The sequence below is a fragment of the Lagenorhynchus albirostris genome, chromosome 11 (genome assembly GCF_949774975.1).
Source record: "Lagenorhynchus albirostris chromosome 11, mLagAlb1.1, whole genome shotgun sequence".
Classification (NCBI taxonomy): domain Eukaryota; kingdom Metazoa; phylum Chordata; class Mammalia; order Artiodactyla; family Delphinidae; genus Lagenorhynchus; species Lagenorhynchus albirostris.
Genome location: NC_083105.1, coordinates 45,161,268 through 45,180,423, shown reverse-complemented (window position 1 = coordinate 45,180,423; position 19,156 = coordinate 45,161,268). Strand labels below are relative to the sequence as shown.

The 19,156-nt window shown below is 42.7% G+C and overlaps 1 protein-coding gene and 1 long non-coding RNA gene across 2 annotated transcripts in view; one reads left to right on the top strand and one right to left on the bottom strand.

Moving 5' to 3' along the window:
- Nucleotides 1–1,307: 1,307 nt before the first annotated feature.
- On the bottom strand, nucleotides 1,308–2,438 carry LOC132529024 (uncharacterized). The gene is made up of 2 exons (XR_009543355.1): nucleotides 1,868–2,438; nucleotides 1,308–1,575 (listed from the first exon to the last, which is right to left on the bottom strand). It is a non-coding gene; the product is annotated as an uncharacterized LOC132529024 (long non-coding RNA).
- A 261-nt stretch (nucleotides 2,439–2,699) lies between these two features.
- Nucleotides 2,700–19,156, top strand: part of TRHDE (thyrotropin releasing hormone degrading enzyme) — a 415,986-nt gene continuing 399,529 nt past the window's right edge. The window contains exons 1-2 of the mRNA XM_060164833.1: nucleotides 2,700–3,610; nucleotides 14,887–15,160. Of these exons, the coding sequence (XP_060020816.1) occupies nucleotides 2,700–3,610; nucleotides 14,887–15,160 (1,185 nt within the window). The remainder of the gene's footprint in view (nucleotides 3,611–14,886; nucleotides 15,161–19,156) is intronic.

The following is a 19,156-nucleotide window of genomic DNA, read 5'->3' as shown; positions in this document are numbered from 1 at the left end:
AAGACGCAGATGTAGAGAACAGACTTGAGGGCACAGGGGGGAAGGGGAAGCTGGGATGAAGTAGAGAGTAGCATTGTCATATATACACTACCAAATGTAAAATGGATGGCTAGTGGGAAGCTGCTGCATAGCATAAGGAGATCAACTCGATGCTTTGTGATGACCTAGAGGGATGGGATAGGGAGGGTGGGAAGGAGGCTTAAGAGGGAGGAGATATGGGGATATATATATATATATATACACACACATACATATACACATATAGCCGATTCACTTTGTTGTACAGCAGAAACTAACGCAACATTGTAAAGCATTTACACTCCAATAAAGATACGAAAAAAAATGATTCAAATGGACATTTAGAATGTATGGCATTGGGAATGTATCCCATCTGGGGGTAGATGGTAAAGAGCTTCACTGAACATAGGGCTGTGTTTTCAGTAGTTTTCAGGCTGAAGTTGATGCATATTTTGGGCTCTTGTCTTTGGTCATGCTTTTAAAGCCAAACACAGTACCTTAATGTATATTTTCAGGACTTCAAAGCTGGTGGCATTAAACATTCCTTTTTGTAAGAAAATAATGAGGAACATGATTTTCTTTTAATGCCTTCAGGATTTGAAGATGTGAAAGAAATGTGTAAAAAGGAATTACTTCATTCTCTTTTTATTCTGCACTTTTAAAAATTGACTCTGAAGCCCATCACTTGTTTCATTAAAAACTAGAGACTCCTGCCTGTGAGCTGTTACCTTTGGAGTGGCTGTTTTCCGAATATTGTTCCAATTAGAGTTCTTCACCCAAATTCTATAGGCTGGATATCCCATATACTCATACATACTCTGCACTATATTTAAAGCTTCTACAAACTTAGACAAGAATCCATAACCAGCCAATGGTATATGAATCTGTTTTGATGATCCTGCTGTCAGTGGTCACTTCCTATTGATAACTGTTCTAAAAAAGTTTAAACGATTTTCATGATAACACTGAAAACAGCAAAAAAAAAAAAAAAAAAAGGAATTGTGGCTAGGTGAAGTGAAAAACTGACCCCAGAATATACTTGTTCACTCTTCTCATTCTAAAGTAATGGGGCTCATGTCCTCAGCTTTTCTCAGTCTCAAGTTTGTGGTCCCGAATATTACACTTTAGGTATTAGATTTTAATCATTTCCTCAATCTAAAAACAGGAATTTTTCGATGGGAAAAAACTCGTCTCTTTAGCCTTGACTTCCGGAGGATTCTAATGTTTCCTTGCTAACCCTTATTTTAATACTGCACACCTGGACACAGCACACAGTAGCATATACGTAGTCAGGCTTTGGAGAATTTATTTCAATTTACATACAATCCTCCAAACCCTCTGGCGAGCTTGGTGTGAAACCTGAGACAGCTACGTCTCCCCAGCCGGATCTTCCTTTGCTTCTTGGCGTCAATAGCCAAAGGCTCCAACGATGCCTCCGGGGAAGCGCGGTGGGGCTAAAGAGTCCGGAAGAGGGGTGACTGCGGGGCTTGTTGCGCTGACGATTTACAGGGTACTTCTTGCACGCGGCTCAGCTACCCCCTCTGTGGCTGTGTGTGCCTGGTGTGACAGAGCGGAGAAAAGCTCTCTCATCTCCCAGCGCCTGCCTCTGCCGCTCAGCCGCTCTCCTCCCTCCCGTCTTCCCAGTCTCCTCGCGCTCTCTCGCTCGCTCCTTTGCCTTTCTCGGGGAGTTTCAGTCCCTGAATGCAGCCAGAGTAGCTCTGGCAATCTAGACCCGGAACCTGTGTGTACACGCTCACGCACACACGCGCGCACACACGCACACTCACTCGCACACACGCACTCAGGTTCTCCCCGCGGGGACACAGAGCAAACCCGGAGCTTCATCTACCTGAAGGGGATGGCCCGGCCGGACACTTCCTGCTCACTTGTCATCTCCGCAGGTCAGAGCAACGTCGTAACTAGGGAGGCTCACTGTCCGCTGTGCAACCTCACGCTGTATGCCGCCACCTCTGCTTAAAGTGTCCAGGCTGGAGGAGAAGGCTTCTCCAGGTCAGATTTCCGGTGCAGCTCTGCGGCCCTGGGACTTCACTGGGCTGGTTCACCCGGGTTTCTTCCTCCCGGCCATCCTCTCGTCCCCGCCTGCGGGGTGCATGGCTCGGGCGCCTCCGCTGCTGCTGCCGTCGCCACTGCTGCTGCGAGCACATCCCACCCAGAGGACTGAACGCCGCCGCTGGAGTGGGGAGAGAAAGCGGCAGCCCTAACTTCCTTCTCCATCGCTCTCTGTACTTGCCAGCCGAGGACCCGCGGGAAGGCTCCCGCGGAAAGCGAGGCGAAAGCTCTGCGCAGGGGACTGCGAGCTAGAAGCCGCAGGCGCACAGGGGCGGGGGCAGCATGTGCCCCTGAGCCCGGCGCCCGCCGGAGAAGTAGCGCGCGTTGGGGCGAGCGAGACGCTTTCCAAGTTGGGCGCGTCCCAGAGCTCGCCGCCCCGCGCCTCCGCCGCCCGTGTCCGGAGAGAGGCGGGGCTGATGGGAGGCGCCGAGGTTGCTGTCGCCTACGGCCAGAGCCCGTCTTAAAAGAAGCTGGGCCAGTCTCCCCAGGGTCCCAGCTGGCGTCGCGCCCTCCGCCCGCGTGCGCTCTCTGATGCCTGAACTGGCGGTGGACAGGGTGGGCCCCCCGCGGGAGGTGCCGGAGGGGGCGGGGGAGGAGCAGGAGGCGGTGTGATGGCCCTGGACGGCGAGCGGGGGGAACAAGAGGAGGAGAAGAAAAAGAAGAAGAAGAAAAAGAAGAGGAAGAAGAAGAAGGAGGAGGAGGCGGCGGGGGCTAAGAAGAGCAGCTCACCCTTCGCGGCCACGATGGGGGAGAACGACGCCGCGCTGCGGGCCGGCGGCAGGGGCCTCTCGGACCCGTGGGCGGACTCCATGGGGGTGCGACCCCGCACCACCGAGCGCCACATCACTGTGCACAGGCGGCTAGTGCTGGCCTTCGCCGTGTCCATCGTGGCGCTGCTCGCGGTCACCATGCTCGCGGTGCTGCTCAGCTTGCGCTTCGACGAGTGTGGGGCGAGCTTACCGCCCGGCGCCGACGGCGGCCCCGCCGGCTTCCCAGCGCGCGGCGGCAACGAAAGCCTTCCGGGTTCAGCCCGGCGCAACCACCATGCTGGTGGAGACTCCTCGCAGCCCGGGGCAGGCGGGGAAGCCAACCCTGAGACCCCGTCCGCCCGGCCGCCGTCGGACGAGGAGCGGCAGCAGTGGCAGCCGTGGACTCAACTGCGCCTGTCGGGCCACGTCAAGCCGCTGCACTACAATCTGATGCTCACCGCCTTCATGGAGAACTTCACCTTCTCTGGGGAGGTCAACGTGGAGATCTCGTGCCGGAACGCCACTCGCTACGTCGTGCTGCACGCCTCCCGTGTGGCGGTCGAGAAGGTGCAGGTGGCCGAGGACCGGGTAGCCGGGGCGGTCCCGGTGGCCGGCTTTTTCCTCTACCCGCCAACCCAGGTCTTGGTGGTGGTGCTGAACAGGACGCTGGACGCGCAGAGGAATTACAATCTGAAGATCATCTACAACGCCTTGATCGAGAACGAGCTCCTGGGCTTCTTCCGCAGCTCCTACGTGCTCCACGGGGAGAGAAGGTACGGAGGGAGGCGGTGCCCGGCACCGCCCCACCCAGCCAGGTTGTTCGAAACCGCCGGGCAGCCGGCCACCCAGGGACCGGGCTGGCTTCAGATACCCGGGAAGCGAGGGATGGGGGAAGGAAGTGAAGGTGAGATATGGCCATCACCCAGAACTCTCGGGGTCTCCCAGGTGCCTGGGCTCTCCCTGCGGCCAACTCCACAAACTCACTCACCAGTCTCACCAGTGCCAAATGCCACTCCTCCTGTAGGCTGGGACCCCCTGCCCCATCAAAGTTCCTTAGCCAGCCTGGGGCACACAGCAACTTTTTTTTTTTTTAAAGGGTAGTGTGTAATCTGAGCGACGTCGGGCCAGGGTGACATCAAAAGCTTGCCTAGTTACCATCGAGGGAAAATTCGTGAGCCCCAGAGGCCAGGGCAGCAGCGCATCCCGGTTAGATGTCAGGACAGGGCAGGCAGGGCAAGATCCTCCCCTCCCCCACCATGCCCGTTTCTGGAAGGCGCAGAGTATTGGATAGGCTCTGGCTCCATGAAGTTTTACAAAACTGGAAGTTGAGATTCTGGGCAGTAAGAGCCAGTCCCAGTGACAGAGTAAGGGGGCGGGGGTGGGCTGGTGGTGGTGCTGGCGGCTGCCATGGCCAGTGCCAGCGAGAAACGTTCTTGCCTGTGCTGCCAGCTCTCTCCTAACACAGAGTGACTCCAGTTTGTTCACAAGTTACTGCCTCTGGAAATGGCTTCAGCGGTGAAAGGGGGAAAGCTAACCGTCAGTCTCAAATGCCGTGTTAATGAGTGCCTTTGATGCTTTTTAGATTTGGGCAGTATTCTGCTTCTTTTTTTTTTGAGAGGCTGTGGGGCTTTCCATCGCTTGTTTAGAGCTTAGACTTCAGAGTCCAACAGAACTGGGTTCAAATCTCGGCTGCAACTCTACTTGTGTTGAAGGCTTCAGGAAGCTGATTAAGCTAAGTCACCAATTCCTGACAATAACAGCCTCTAGTGCTTAATGAGCATCCTGTATTAACTCAATCTCACAAGAACCCCATGAGATAGATGCTGTCAACACTCCCTATTGTACAGATGGGGAAATGTGGAGGCACCAAGAAGTCGAGTAACTTGTAACATTGTGAGCCAGCAAAGCAGGTTTTAGGCTCAGGCAGTTTGGCTGCAGAACCTATACTTTTAGTTTTAACTTGGGGAAATAATAATAATAATATCCACATAGGATCGTTGCAGGTGTCCACGAGTAAATGCATTGAAAAGCACTTAACTCTGTACTTGGCACATAGAGTGCCCACTCATGTTATGAGTGTCCTGTGGTATAAGCTCTCAAGCATGTTGTTGAATGAATAAACAAGTGATTCTTGCTTTTTTGCCCTAGCCCATTGCATTTAAAATAACTTTGATTAATTAAATGGCTGTAGGGCCAGGGAATAACCAAAATGAACTTAAAAATGAAGTCAATAACCTTAGGAGTGGAGGCAGGTTGGAGATTAGTAATGATGCCACTGGCAGAGCCTCCCCTGTTCTCAAGAGAGTCTCACAACAGCAGAAAACTTGGGATCAGAGCAGTCCAGGGCTCCTGAGGTCAGCAGGTTTGGCAGTGGAGAGCTGGGACTCAAATTTTGGTTTTCTGATCCCTGGACCAGGGCTCATGATGTCTGGAAGCTCTCAGAAGAAGCTGATATAGTATGAGGCTAGGGAAATTTCAGTGTGTTATAAGAGAACACAAAAGTGTTAGTAGTCCTGTGGTGTAGCCTCACCTAAATAAATTGTCCAATGCTTTAGTGGTTGTATGATAATTAAAGTCTCCTATAAGTGAATGTATAAATTATTCACTTTCAAACTCCTAAGATCAGATGTGGATAATTTAAACCCCCTCCCACCACTTTCTCTGACATATTTCTCTGACATATTCTAAAGAATACAGATTAAAAGGATTAAAAAGAAAATCCACGATCATATCAAATTTGGGGGAAAAGCATAGAAGGCACATTTGCATATTATGTCAAAATGTCAGTAGTGGGAGTTGCATATCATTACTGATAAATCTTGCTGTGGTGAAATAAATACTTCCAGAAAGTCCTGTTTTTTGAGCCATGCCAAAATACATTTGGCGGAACTGAGCTTGTTTTGGTCAGTGCTTTCAAATGAACAGGACTCTTAAAAAGACCAGATGTTCCCGCTTGACCTATAACTGATTTCTTGTACCCTAGTGCATATTTGTATTCAAACTCTCTCGTTCAGTTTTCCCCAAAGATGGTTGAGAGTTTAACCTAGTGTACCTGTGGCTAAACTCTGCATCCCAATAGTTGTGCAGGATTTGCTGTTTCTGGAGATCCCAGGATGATTTTATTTCTAAACAGCCTCTTAGAGAAAGTACTTGTTCCTCTTTTTTCCCCTTCATTCCAAAAGGACATAAATGCAATCTCTAAATTTTCATTTGATTAGTGATTACGTATCTTGGTCTTTAGTTAGTCAGAATTTTTGCCAATTTATCAGATAATTTCTGGAATGAAAATAAATATTTAATCTGGCAATGGGGAGTCACAATGAGCAACCTGAAATATTGAAAAAGATCAATACTGCCATTCATCTCTACCTTACTTAGTCTATGTGGAAACAACTTGTTAATAATCAATCTGATTCTTTGACTCACTCCTCAGAAGTCTGAGAGATGTACTTTGGGTCAGGCAGGAAAATTAGACTTCACTATGTGCTGTATGCCTTTGACCCTTTGAAGGTTCCCTGGTTTTGTTCTACAGGGAAGACTTGCCTCTCCCGGTACCAATATTAAAATAAATGTTGGAAGACAGGCTCCCGGTTAGAACCTAAGGCTTCTCCACTTGAGGCACATCTTTTATTCTCAGTTAATCATTTGGCTAAAGGGAAATTCACCACTTGTTGAATATTAAAAATAATTCTCTTAAATTTGAAATGCTTACACACAGCAGATTAAATTGCAGAGTAAATTACAGAGTAAATTACCTCTGTTAGGCAATATATACTCCCTTGTCCCTCAGGTAGGTGGGCAGCAGGCAGATGCCATAATATCCTATAGTAGAATATGCTTGCTCAGAATTAGGCAAAGTCTTCATTTACCTGAAGTAATTGCCGCTTTGGGGCAGCCAGATGGCGAGCATACCCATGTTCAAAGTAGGGTACCTTAATTTAGATCCAGATGGCCGGATTGAAAGAGGAAATTTACCCAAAGTAAATGAACATTTTATTCACTTTCAAAAGGGAGACTGTTTTTCTGTGACAAACTTTGGGTCTGTGACATGCCACAGTGACAGAAGACAGGATGAAAAAAGGAGGTCTTTTTCTGTCAAGGGTTATTTAGAGAGAAACCATGATCTCCAAGTAAAATGAGAAGATAAAATTGTGGTTCTCAAAGAGAATTGCCAACAACTCCTTTGCAAAAATCTTGTGGAGAGCATAGAGGATTTTATGGGTAGTCATTGATCATTTGTGGTATTAGCATACATGGTTTGGTGCCTTGTACTTTTTCTGGAGTGAATTAATAATCATGGTATTTAATAAAAACAAGAAAACCACCATGTTGTTTTTATGTTGAAAGCAGCCCCATTTCTCCACTTACTCTGCTGAGGAGATATCTTTACATGAGCAAGTTGAAGTAAATGGCTTTTTGCCCTTCTAAAGAGGGCTCGGAACTGAAAAATCTGGGAGAATGGTTTGTTTCTTTGAAAACTTTTTATATGATTCCTTAATGGACTTAGCTCATTGTTTTCTTGTCACTGCATACATAACCATATGGCCAAACTGAGTCCAGTGTTGGATTTTGGTCACAATTCAAAATGCCACCAGTAAACTAAATCTAGAAACTTTTGGGGGAAAGAAAGTTTTGACCATTTAATAATCACTTATTCAGGGAGGAAAATCCAGACAATTGGTGTTTGTCTTGCTGTGCTTTTGATCACCTTGGGTAGTAATAGAGTATACCTTATTTCTGAAAGAGTTAAATTAATGTGCCTGTGTTTTTATTTATTCAAAACAACTCTAAACAGGGCCTATATGCTCTGGATCTCTTTCAAGCAAAGATAGACCTGTGACTGGTTTCCCTGTGTTGGATTTGCATAACATATTTATTTCCTCAAATCAGTTTTTGCCACCGTGTATGTGGTTGGGCTTGAGACAACAGTACAGGGCAACAGTTTAGGTTTGCTTGAGGATGATGATGACATTTGATGATGACATAAAGATATTTGTCTCTTTAAGAATAGGACTCACTTCTTTAAGCATGACTGTAAAGAATGGTATAAAAAGAGTGAAGAAGAAATAGTCTACCTTTAACTCATAAGTGTTTCACAGTCTGTAAAGAAGGGCATCCCTCCATAGCCCCAGGCTCATCCTCCTACCCACCAGCCATGATCATCACCTTATCATCCTTTTAATTCTTTGTGTGTCCTGTATATCCTTTCAAACTTACAGTAGTGGCTGGGTTCTTCCAGAGTTTCTCAAAGACCCATGCAATCCTGCTTTTTGCCACTAGAGACTGGCTGCTCTCTCCAACAGAATTTTGCTACATAGGATTTGAGAGAATATAAAGATGCAAAACACTTCTTGCCCTTCCCAGTTCTTTGGACAATCTGAAATGATTCACAGACAGGCACATCTGGATGCTGGTGAGTGGGCTGTGAGAGTGAAATAAGACTGACAAGATCTTACTGAGTGGGGCTGAATTGAGGGGGAGGGTCCCAGGCTCCCCACTCCTGCCCTCCTTGCCTCCAAGTGTGCCTTCTCAGTCTCTGAATAAACAAGGGGCCCCAGGGTTTAAGGAGCTCCGGCGGCAACAGTTGTGCAGGGACAGGGGAGAATGGATTCCTCCCAGTGCAGACCTGTGTTGATTTGCCGGATGAAGTTTTAGTTTAAGTATTCGGATCTTTCCTCATGACTACACACTCAAAAAAAAAAAAAAAAGAATCATAGGATGGAAAAAGAATCAAGTTGTAAAATTGCCACTGTTGGTTACTTTTTACTTTTTATCTCTTTAAGAATAAGCGAGCCACTTTTAGTTGTGTTGCTGGGTGGCAAGGGGTGTGTGTGTGTTCAGGGACTCTGGAACCAGACTGCCTCGATTTATGTCTTGACTCTGCCGTTTATTAGCTTTATGACCTTGGCCAAGTTTCCTAACTGTTCTGCGTCTGGTATTCTTATCTGGAAAATGAGGATAATGATATCCTCTTTCATGGGGTTATTTGTGAGGATTACATGAGTAAAGTAATAAAGCACTTAGAATGGTGTCTGACAACTAGTAAGCACGTTTGTGGGTATGAAATACGATTATACTATTACATGCCTGGACATCTACCCTTAGAGCTGGTACAAGGTCATTTAGGCTCAATGTTTTTGCCTTAGGTTTCCCCTTACTAGCAAGACAGTGGGAAATGATCACTGTGGACATCCCTTCCACTGCTGTTTGTTTTGCCCCCCTATGCAGAGTTCAAAAGATGGGGGAGAGGAAGAAGCAGAGCCCTTCCACAGTGAAGAAGGAAGAGAAGAGGAAGGCTGTGGTATTTCACAGCTAGAGAAGCTCCATGCTTGGTCCAGACACTGAGATGGAGAGGATTGAGGGAGTGGGAAGAGTGTGTGAAACAAAAGGAACTCACAACTCTGATTATGGCCCTGCTCTCTGTCAGCAAACCAGCTACCAAAGGGTCAGGAGGGTGCCTTCCTTGTCACTGGAAGCTAGTACAGGAAAAGAAAAGCTCCAAGTACCAAGGGAAAGGCACATCAGTTGTTAGATACTGTTTTCAAGACTTTGTGAGTTCCACCAGTAGTAGTACTTTATAATACTTACATAATACTTTTTCTCTTTCCACTATTAAAGAAATGAATCGCAGACACTAGTTTATTTATTCTTATGAAAACCTAATATTATGGCACAGGAAAGTAATTTTAGTGCATTCGTAATACTCTTCATCAATGGTGATCAAGTACTCAGTGCTCATTTTCGATAACAGTAGTGTATAAAAATGAAAACAATTATGAATTTTATGCTCTGTTTTTATAACACGATTATTCACATGTGCACCACTTCCTACATACATTTTGCTGGCATTATTGCATTATGTTTTTAGTTTACTAGAATGGTTATTTAAAAAACAATAGACTACGTGCTTGCTTATAGCACTGAATGTTCAGCAGGAACACTTCTCTTCTGAAATGGCAGAGTTTTACTGACTCATTGAAGTACATAAAAACACAGAGTCTAAACAACGACCCATTTTGGCTTAAAATGTTTTGTCATTGAGTAGTAATTTGCATTTTGATTAACAACCTTAACTTTAAATGGGACGTGTAACTTCCATGATCCTGTAACTTTGCTCAGTTCCTGGAAACAGTTGAATAGTAGCTGGATGATCCACTGGATCACTTCTTTCGATCTTGGGAGTTTTTATTACCAATTTTAAACTATTGCAACCGTAGGCAAATTGCAGTTGCGATAGAAGCAAGTTCAAAGAGCATTTTTCACTGTGCTGTATGTGTGGTCTGCATAGATGTGGTCAAAATGGAAACTTCTCAAAAACGCCTTGCCATTTTTGAGGTTCTCTTGGTTTTGGTGGGCTCCGCAATGAAACATGAATCTATCTGAATACTAGCAGTGTTATGCAAATGTTTGTTTCTTCTGCATATTTTAACTTGATGAAAAGGCAAACTGAAAATAATGGAACAGAAATTGTATCATATACTGTAATATGTTGGCAATATCAACCAACGTTAATGCATTACTTCTGCTGAATCTTATAATGACTTGACACAAGTAGCTTGCCTAGTTGAACTTCCGCAGAAATAAGAAGAAATCAATTCTCTGTATCCTTAAGAGGCAACATAGAGCTTTAAGCTCTACTTCTTAGCTCAACCAAAATGTCAAATAGACAAGTTGTTAAGAAATCAAGTAATTTATTTTAGATGGAAGAGCATTAAAATACATGTATATTATTCATATTTTTCTAGTTATGCTAAAGTGACATTCTTGGAATAACACTTCCAGGATGTCACTTTTGGAGGTGGAATGTTTTTATGATAATAGAGGGATTCCTTAAAAGATACAAATGATTTTGTTTGAGAAAAAGCAGGAGAAAAGTAGACAACAAAATGCTCTTCCGCATTACCTTCAGCCTCCTACTGTTTTATTTCTTGCTGTATTTACATAGGTATTTCACATCCTTACTCTATATTAAAATGTTCTCTATTTTTAATTATTTTTTTGTATTTTTTTCTACCTGGTGTACTGCTACCGCCTCAAACTCCACCTGAAATTTGCTCAGAAACCAAACTCATTATTTTCTGCTCCGAATCCCTTTCGCTAGAGGTCTCTGGCGTTTCTACTGACGGTAAGCAGGAAAGCAGTCTCACTTCCGCCAGTTGAAGGCAACCATAAAATATACGCAGCGAAGACAAGATTATGTTTCTGAAATCCAACAGACAGTGTTGCCTGTTGGGGGCACTGAGACTGAAACTGGCTCTCTTTGTTAGAAAGGAGACTATCAAGGGTGAGAGAGGTAGGTGTTCGAGGTAGACGGCAACACTGGGCTCCGAGAAAATCGGAACCTGGAAGAGAGCAGACAGGGTGCGAACTTCATATGTGAGGCAAAACTTTCTTAAAGGTTTATTTCTGTGCTACCAGTAGTCAATTGGCTCACTTCTCCAATGTGTCTGTGACCCTTACTACCCAGGAGTTTACGCTTCCTCCTCCATAAAGCCTTCCTTCAGTTCTTAAGGCTGGTGGTTCTCAGCGGGGTCAGTTCTGCCTCCCAGGGGACATCTGCAATGTCTGGAGACGTTTCAGTTGTCACAGCGGGAGAGAGGGGGTGCTACTGGCATCTAGTGGTAGAAGCCAGGGATGCTGCTAAGCACAAGATGGCTCCGACAAAGAATAGTTATCCACCCTCGTATGTAAGTAGTGTCGAGAATTCTACCACTGAATCACCAATACTTAACATTAAAAAAAAAAAAAGTCAGTAGTGCCAAGGTTGAGAAACCTTGCTTTGGAAGATGTAATTTCTTCATGCATTTTCCCTCGTTGTCATGTCTTTTTGTACGATACCTGTTTAGGCATATGTTTTATTTATTTTATTGGAGTATAAACTCTTTGAGGGAAGGAAGCACATCTATTTATCATTTTCTCCACAGCGTTGAACACTTAAAAATGGTGACTAAGAAAAGCAAATGTGTTATAATAGATCTTGTAGCAAAAAGCCATTTAGCAGTAACGTAATTTAATATTTTAAAAACATCTCATCAAATTCAGGGAATATTTTATTTTAAATTTTTGTTCAGTTATAGGATCTCAAGCTTGGAAAAGACCCTAAGTGTAATCTAGTCCAACTGCTCTTGTTTCCAAGGGGCTTGTTTTGATTTGCTAAATACTGAATTGAAATTCAATTGCAATCGTCCTCAGGTGCCAGACTGTGAAATTGGTATTTCCTCATTTAGACATTATCAAATATATGTGGCCCTCAGTGCATAGATATATACTGTGTGTAGGAATTCATTAAGAATATTAATTGCAGAAAAAGTCACTAGATAATCTTTATAGTTCCTTTCAACTCTGAGAATCAGCTATTTAAATTGCTAGCCTTACTAACATATTTACTTACTATATGAGGCAAAAAGAGACTTGAGCACAACATGATTCTTCTGCATAAATATTTGGTTTATTAATTTCTCTTTAGCCCAGAGGTATTTAGATCTTCTACATCTAATAAATTCCTACCCTTTCATTACTGAATACCAAAGACACCTTTGATTTTTTACTTAATGACTAATACACTCTAAGTGCAGCCTCTCTGTTGAACTCTTGCAGAACTTTCCCCTCGTATTATTAGTTGTTTCTTATGTATTATATATATTTCCCTTTTCAGGTAGATTGCAAAGGCCTTAAGGACAAAAATGGTTACATCTTTAAAAAAAAAAAATCCTACCACACACCTAATAGAGTGAAAATCACACATAGCAGACAATATCTGTTTGCTCAATGACTGGAATTGGATTTCTCAGGTACTTGAAAGTTAAAAGGGAACACTTTTCCTCATATATTAAATTCCATAGGTATCTTTTAAATAGCCTCAGTAAAGAAATATAAAGCTCAGTGGACGTTTTTAATAAGAAAGATGAGATTCAAGCACATATGTAAGACAAAAGCACGTGCAAATTGTAAATGGGTGCATCTTAATTAAAAGTTACTGACACTCCGTTAAGCAAGAACTATATTACTGTCAGTAGAAAATAGGAAAAATATTACCAAGATGCTGGCAAGTTTGGAAAGAAGAACCTTTATTACCAATAGTCAAATTAAAACATTGTTTATAAATTATGGCTAAAGATTAATTTTACTGTTTTTGAAATAAAATTACCTTTTACTCATACACAGAAAATGTGAATTCTAGACCCGGCTTTGCGCTAATTGCCTGCGTAACTTTGGAGAAATCGCTTAACCCTACTGGAGCTACTTTCTCATTTTAGGAATTTACGAGAGCTGGACAATTTGTTTCTAAGATTGCTTCCAACTTTAACCTTACATTTTTCTGAAGATTTATAGTTAAAACTTCTTTCCTATACACTACCCCATTTTATCATCTCGACAGTTTTGTAAGGGAGGCCTAGAAAATATTATTTCCCTTCTACTAATGAAAAAATAGACTCAGGTAGTTAAGTGATTTATCCAAGCCTGGTATGCAGCAGCCCAGTACTATTTCAAGATAATTCTCAATTCCCCTCTCTCAGAATAAATATACAATTAATCTTGAAAATGTCTTATTTTTCTCTGTTTCAAAACTAAACTTTTAAAAAGTAAGCCCTCAATAATGCATGTAAGCTTCATAATTTTAAAAAAGTATAAACATTTACATTTCATGGTTTGAGCCAGGGATAGCCAGTACAATTCAATACACATGTCAACACCTACTGATCGGTAGTAACTGCCTGAAGTGCTGTGCTGAGAATAATTTTAAGGCCAAGTTTTGGCTCAGCGGGAAAGTGTGCCATGTGAGATTAACCATGAACACTGTGGATGATGGAGAGGGGAGGGGTGGCAGAACTACTATGGGGAAAGAGCCTTTTAAAGAAATGACTTGTAGCACTCAGTAATGTTTTATGAAGGGTTATTGACTTATGTCCAGTTTTAACTAGTATCATTTTAAAAGTTTAATTAATTTATGTCATGAATGTTTTCATAAATAATGGCCCCATTTTTAAGTTAAAAGTGTGTCCTTTTTCAAGTACTTAGTTTGAGTGTTTTGATTTGTAACCATAACAGTGAAAGAATGTAGAGGGTGCTTCTGGAGTTTTAATGAGATGCAACTTTGCAGCTTGATCTGAAAACTTGAGGGCATTAAATATTTTATATATATATGTGCACACATTGATGTATTTATTATATAGATATTTATTAGTTAATTTACTTTATTATATTAACATATAATTTATATAGTAAATATATATCATGGGTGGTAAAAACCAACGGTATCTGGATTATTCTATGTAAATGTATATTATAGCACTCCAGGAAAGGTTGAAGATATTGTGAATCAGTGGCTGCTGCTTATTAACTGCCTTCGGGGTGCTGTTCATCTATTCACAGTGATAGGTGCTTTACATCCCCTTTTCCATTCTACTAAGCTCTACAATGCTTTTTCAGTTAGGCGTGATTATTTCCTTTTAAGCAATGAACATGTACACCTTAGGGAAATTTAGCAATCATCCAAGATGATTCGGCTAAGAAATGTTGTGGAGCCAGAATGCAGACCAAGTTTTGTCAGATTTCAAAATGCTTTTCCTTAACAAAATCAGGCCATTTGAGCCTGAGATTTGAGGACATAGATGTTTCTCAGTGATGGTCTATGCCCTACTTGTATCTGATGACAAGTTTTGGATTTTGATTTCGTTGTCTTTACTGGTTGTACAGTTTCGGAGAGGAGACTGAGGCATGCCAAAAAGGAGAACCATTATTTTCCAGTACTTGCCAATATGATGATGAGTTGTTTTTCTGTAAAGTGTAATATTTTGTCTAATAAGCATGGCTCTGGGTTTAGAGAATTTCCTTTAGTTGAGACAAAAGTTCCCTGAAGAATTTTCATTGTTGTGGAAATATGTATGAAGTATGCTTCCATGCTATTCATGCACGTAAGTTTGATTCAGAAAAAAACTGTCTCGTAATTTTGCTCAAGCATATTATTTTATAAGCAGAAGCATATAAAGTGGTTATAACTTAACTCAAGCCACAAATGTAATTGAGAATGTCATTTTCTTTTTTCCAGGTTCCTTGGCGTTACTCAGTTTTCGCCTACACATGCCAGAAAGGCATTTCCTTGTTTTGATGAGCCAATCTACAAGGCTACTTTCAAAATCAGCATCAAGCATCAAGCAACCTATTTATCTTTATCCAATATGCCGGTGGAAACTTCCGTGTTTGAGGAAGATGGATGGGTTACGGATCACTTTTCACAGACCCCTCTCATGTCCACGTATTATTTAGCCTGGGCAATTTGCAACTTCACATACAGAGAAACTACCACCAAGACCGGGGTTGTAGTAAGTATTTCAAGCTTAATGTTGTTTCTGGATAATGTACACTGATTTCTGGATTAACAATGAATCATTTCTATTCTCTTCACAACTTACATAGCTGAATTCTTTCCTTAATCCTTGGAAGGAAAATTATCTTCCTGGTTTCAGAGTCAGAGAGGAGCTTCTCTTCTATACCCAGCCCTCTTATTACTTTAATCACCTCCCCATCCCTGCCGTTCCTGTCCTTCTTCATTGCCTGAGTATCTCTGGAACAACTATTGTCTGTTATGGGAAATTGCCTCTTTTTATTTACATGATGGTAAAGCTTCTTTTTACTGTAAAATATTTCAAATATACCGAAAATATGGAGAATAATATAATAAACTTCTACTAGCCAGCTCTATAGAATCTAAACATTTTACCATCTTTGCTCCAGTCTAATTTGTTTTTTGAGAAAGTAAAGCATATTGGATAGAGTTGAAGCCCTCTTTGGACACCTGCCTGATCTCATTGCCTTGCTTCCTACCTCCTGCCTTGCCCTGAATTTGGATTTTGCCATTTCCATGCACCTTATCACACAATTATTAAGTATGTTATTAATTATTAAGTATAAATCTACTTACAATACATTCCATGCTTTAAAATTTCATATAAGTGGTTTTATATTATAGATATCATTCTGCAACTTTATTTTATTTTTTGCTTAAAATTTTGTTTTTGTGGTTTATCTGAATAGAATGGTTGAGTGAATATATCAAAATTTGTCATCCTCCTATAAATGAACATTTTAATTTTTTTCTGATTTTCATTGATTAGCAACAATGCTCAGTGAACATTTTTGTACGTAAGTTCTTCTGCCAGTGTGCTAGAATTTCTGTAAGGTACAAAGCTTCTTTTAGCCCATAGTATGCAAGTGTATAGAAATACGTACTTAGAGAAGGGTGATATAAGGGAAGCCTAGAGAACTCACTGTCTGTATTAAATTTATAACAAGAATCAGTTGGATTCTTTAGGATCATTAACATTTATAACAGCATGGTGTTCTAGGCACTTTTTACATGTTACTGTATTGCGCTAGATTAAGTCAGGTCATGCCTCTTAAGAACTTTCTCCTCATTTCAATGGCCTACACAATAAATATGCATTTATTTTAATTTTCATGTCAACCCTAAAGCAAGGTATTATAATTCCATTTTTCCAAGTGAATAAAGTAAATTTAGATTTAAAGAGATGAAGTAACTTTACCAGAGTAAAAAGTAAGCAAGTGGTAGGGCTGCAAGAAAAACTTCTATTGGTCTGATCCCAAATTTGGGACTCTACCCACCCTGCCCCCCTCCCCATGCCCTAGGAGCTCTGTTTCACCATTTCACCTGTGTGTCGATATGAGAATTCAGGTAATGATTCTGTCCATCCGGTGGCCATCATATTTGGTGTTGCTCCAACATAACAGAAGAAGTGTACAGAAATCTATATTCTTATTTTGTAGGAAGTTCATAGCTCCATAACAGCCTAAATATTGAATAATGGGTTTAGCTAAATAAATGTTTCTCACCGTTACTTTCAATTTAAATCACTGTGGAACCCATTTAAAAAATAAAATCTGCCTGCATACAAAATTAATGCCATTATTAAAGAACTGTGTATAGTGAATTAATCTACATAATCATTAAAACAGTACCTTAAATGCTGGCTGTAGAAGGCTAGAAAAAAGATATTTTACTCTTTTGGACTTCTTATTTGGTATGGTGAATTCCTCTGATGTTTGTTGATGTCTCCTATGGATACTTCAAGGCTATACATGTTGGACCATACACAGAAAATGACATATCATTCCCTTATACATCTTCAAAAGTTGATGACTGACTACTTGATGTGGGTCTGTTAGGAGCATAGGGTACATTGGAAGTGTTTTTCCTAGTATGATTTCTTTAAAATATCCTAAAACTATTCTCAGCTGTATACAATTATGCTTGTTGCTAAATGATCCATATTTAAAACCAGGACACACCCTAATTATTTAGATGTGACTTTTATTAGAGTTAAGAATTCAAGAATTCAAAAAAAAAAAAAGGAATTCAAGTAATTAGTAAACATTAAAAAATTCCTACTTATTTTTATGTGGAAAAGATAAAACATGCTACCAGAGAACATTGGAAGGTCAACTGAAATAAAAATTTGCTCTACAATCTAAAAATACTAAGAATAGTAAAAAGGAAAATAAAATTGCCGTTGGGAACCCTTGTTTATCAACTGTGGAACTAAAGTATAAAACCTGGTTTTCTGGGGAGACCTTCAAGATGGCAGAGGAGCAAGACGTGGAGATCACCTACCTCGCCACAAATACATCAGAAATACATCTACATGTGGAACAACTCCTACAGAACACCGACTGAACGCTGGCAGAAGACCTCAGACTTCCCAAAAGACAAGAAACTCCCCTCGTACCAGGGTAGGGCAAAAGAAAAAAGGAAAAACAGAGACAAAAGAATAGGGACGGGACCTGCATCTCTGGGAGGGAGCCGTGAAGGAGGAAAGGTTTCCACACACTGGGAATCCCCTTCTTGGGCGGAGACGGGGGGTGGCAGAGGGGGGGAAGCTTTGGAGCCACGGAGGTGAGTGCAGCGACAGGGGTGCGGAGGGCAAAGCAGAGAGATTCCCACACAGAGGATCGGTGCTGACCAGCACTCACCAGCCTGAGAGGCTTGTCTGTTCACCCACCTGGACGGGTGGGAGCTGGGAGCTGAGGCTCGTGCTTCGGAGGTCAGATCCCAGGGAGAGGACCAGGGTTGGCTGCATGAACACAGCCTGAAGAGGGCTAGTATGCCACAGCTAGCCGGGAGGGAGTCTGGGAAAAAGACTGGACCTGCCTAAGAGGCAAGAGACCATTGTTTCAGGATGCGTGAGGAGAGGGGATTCAGAGCACCGCCTAAATGAGCTCCAGAGACGGGCGCAAGCCACAGCTATCAGCACAGACCCCAGAGACGGGCATGAGATGCTAAGGCTGCTGCTTCAGCCACCAAGAAGCCTGTGTGCGAGCACGGGTCACTCTCCACACCTCCCCTCCTGGGAGCCTGTGCAGCCCGCCACTGCCAGGGTCCCATGATCCAGGGACAACTTCCCCCGGAGAACGCACGGGACCTCAGGCTGTTGCAATGTCATGCTGGCCTCTGCCGCCGCAGGCTCGCCCCGCATTCTGTACCCCTTCCTCCCCCCAGCCTGAGTGAGCCGGAGCCCCCAATCAGCTGGTTCTTTAACCCCGTACTGTCTGAGGGAAGAACAGATGCCCTCAGGCGACCTACATGCAGAGGCAGGGCCAGATCCAAAGCTGAACCCCAGGAGCTGTGCGAACAGACAAGAGAAAGGGAAATGTCTTCCAGCAGCCTCAGGAGCAGCGGATTAAAGCTCCACAATCAATTTGATGTGCCCTGCATCTGTGGAATACCTGAATAGACAACGAATCATCCCAAAATTGAGGCGGTGGACTTTGGGAGCAACTGTAGACTTGGGGTTAGCTTTCTACATCTAATTTGTTTCTGGTTTTATGTTTATCTTAGTTTAGTATTTAGAGTTTACTATCATAGGTAGATTTGTTTATTGATTTGGTTGCTCTCTTCCTTTATTTTAAATATATATATATATATATATATATTTTTCCCTTTTCTCTTTTTGTGAGTGTGTATATGTGTGCTTCTTTGTGTGATTTTGTCTGTATAGCTTTGCTTTTATTTTTTTTCATGGTACATGGGCCTCTCGCTGCTGTAGCCTCTCCTGTTGTGGAGCACAGGCTCTGGATGCACAGGCTCCAGACGCGCAGGCTCAGCGGCCATGGCTCACGGGCCCAGCCACTCCGCGGCACATGGGATCTTCCCAGACCAGGGCACGAACCCATGTCCCCTATATTGGCAGGCGGACTCTCAACCACTGCGCCACCAGGGAAGCCCTGTATAGCTTTGCTTTTACTATTTGTCCTAGCGCTCTGTCTTTCCATTTCTTCTTTTTTCTTTTCTTTTATTACGTTTT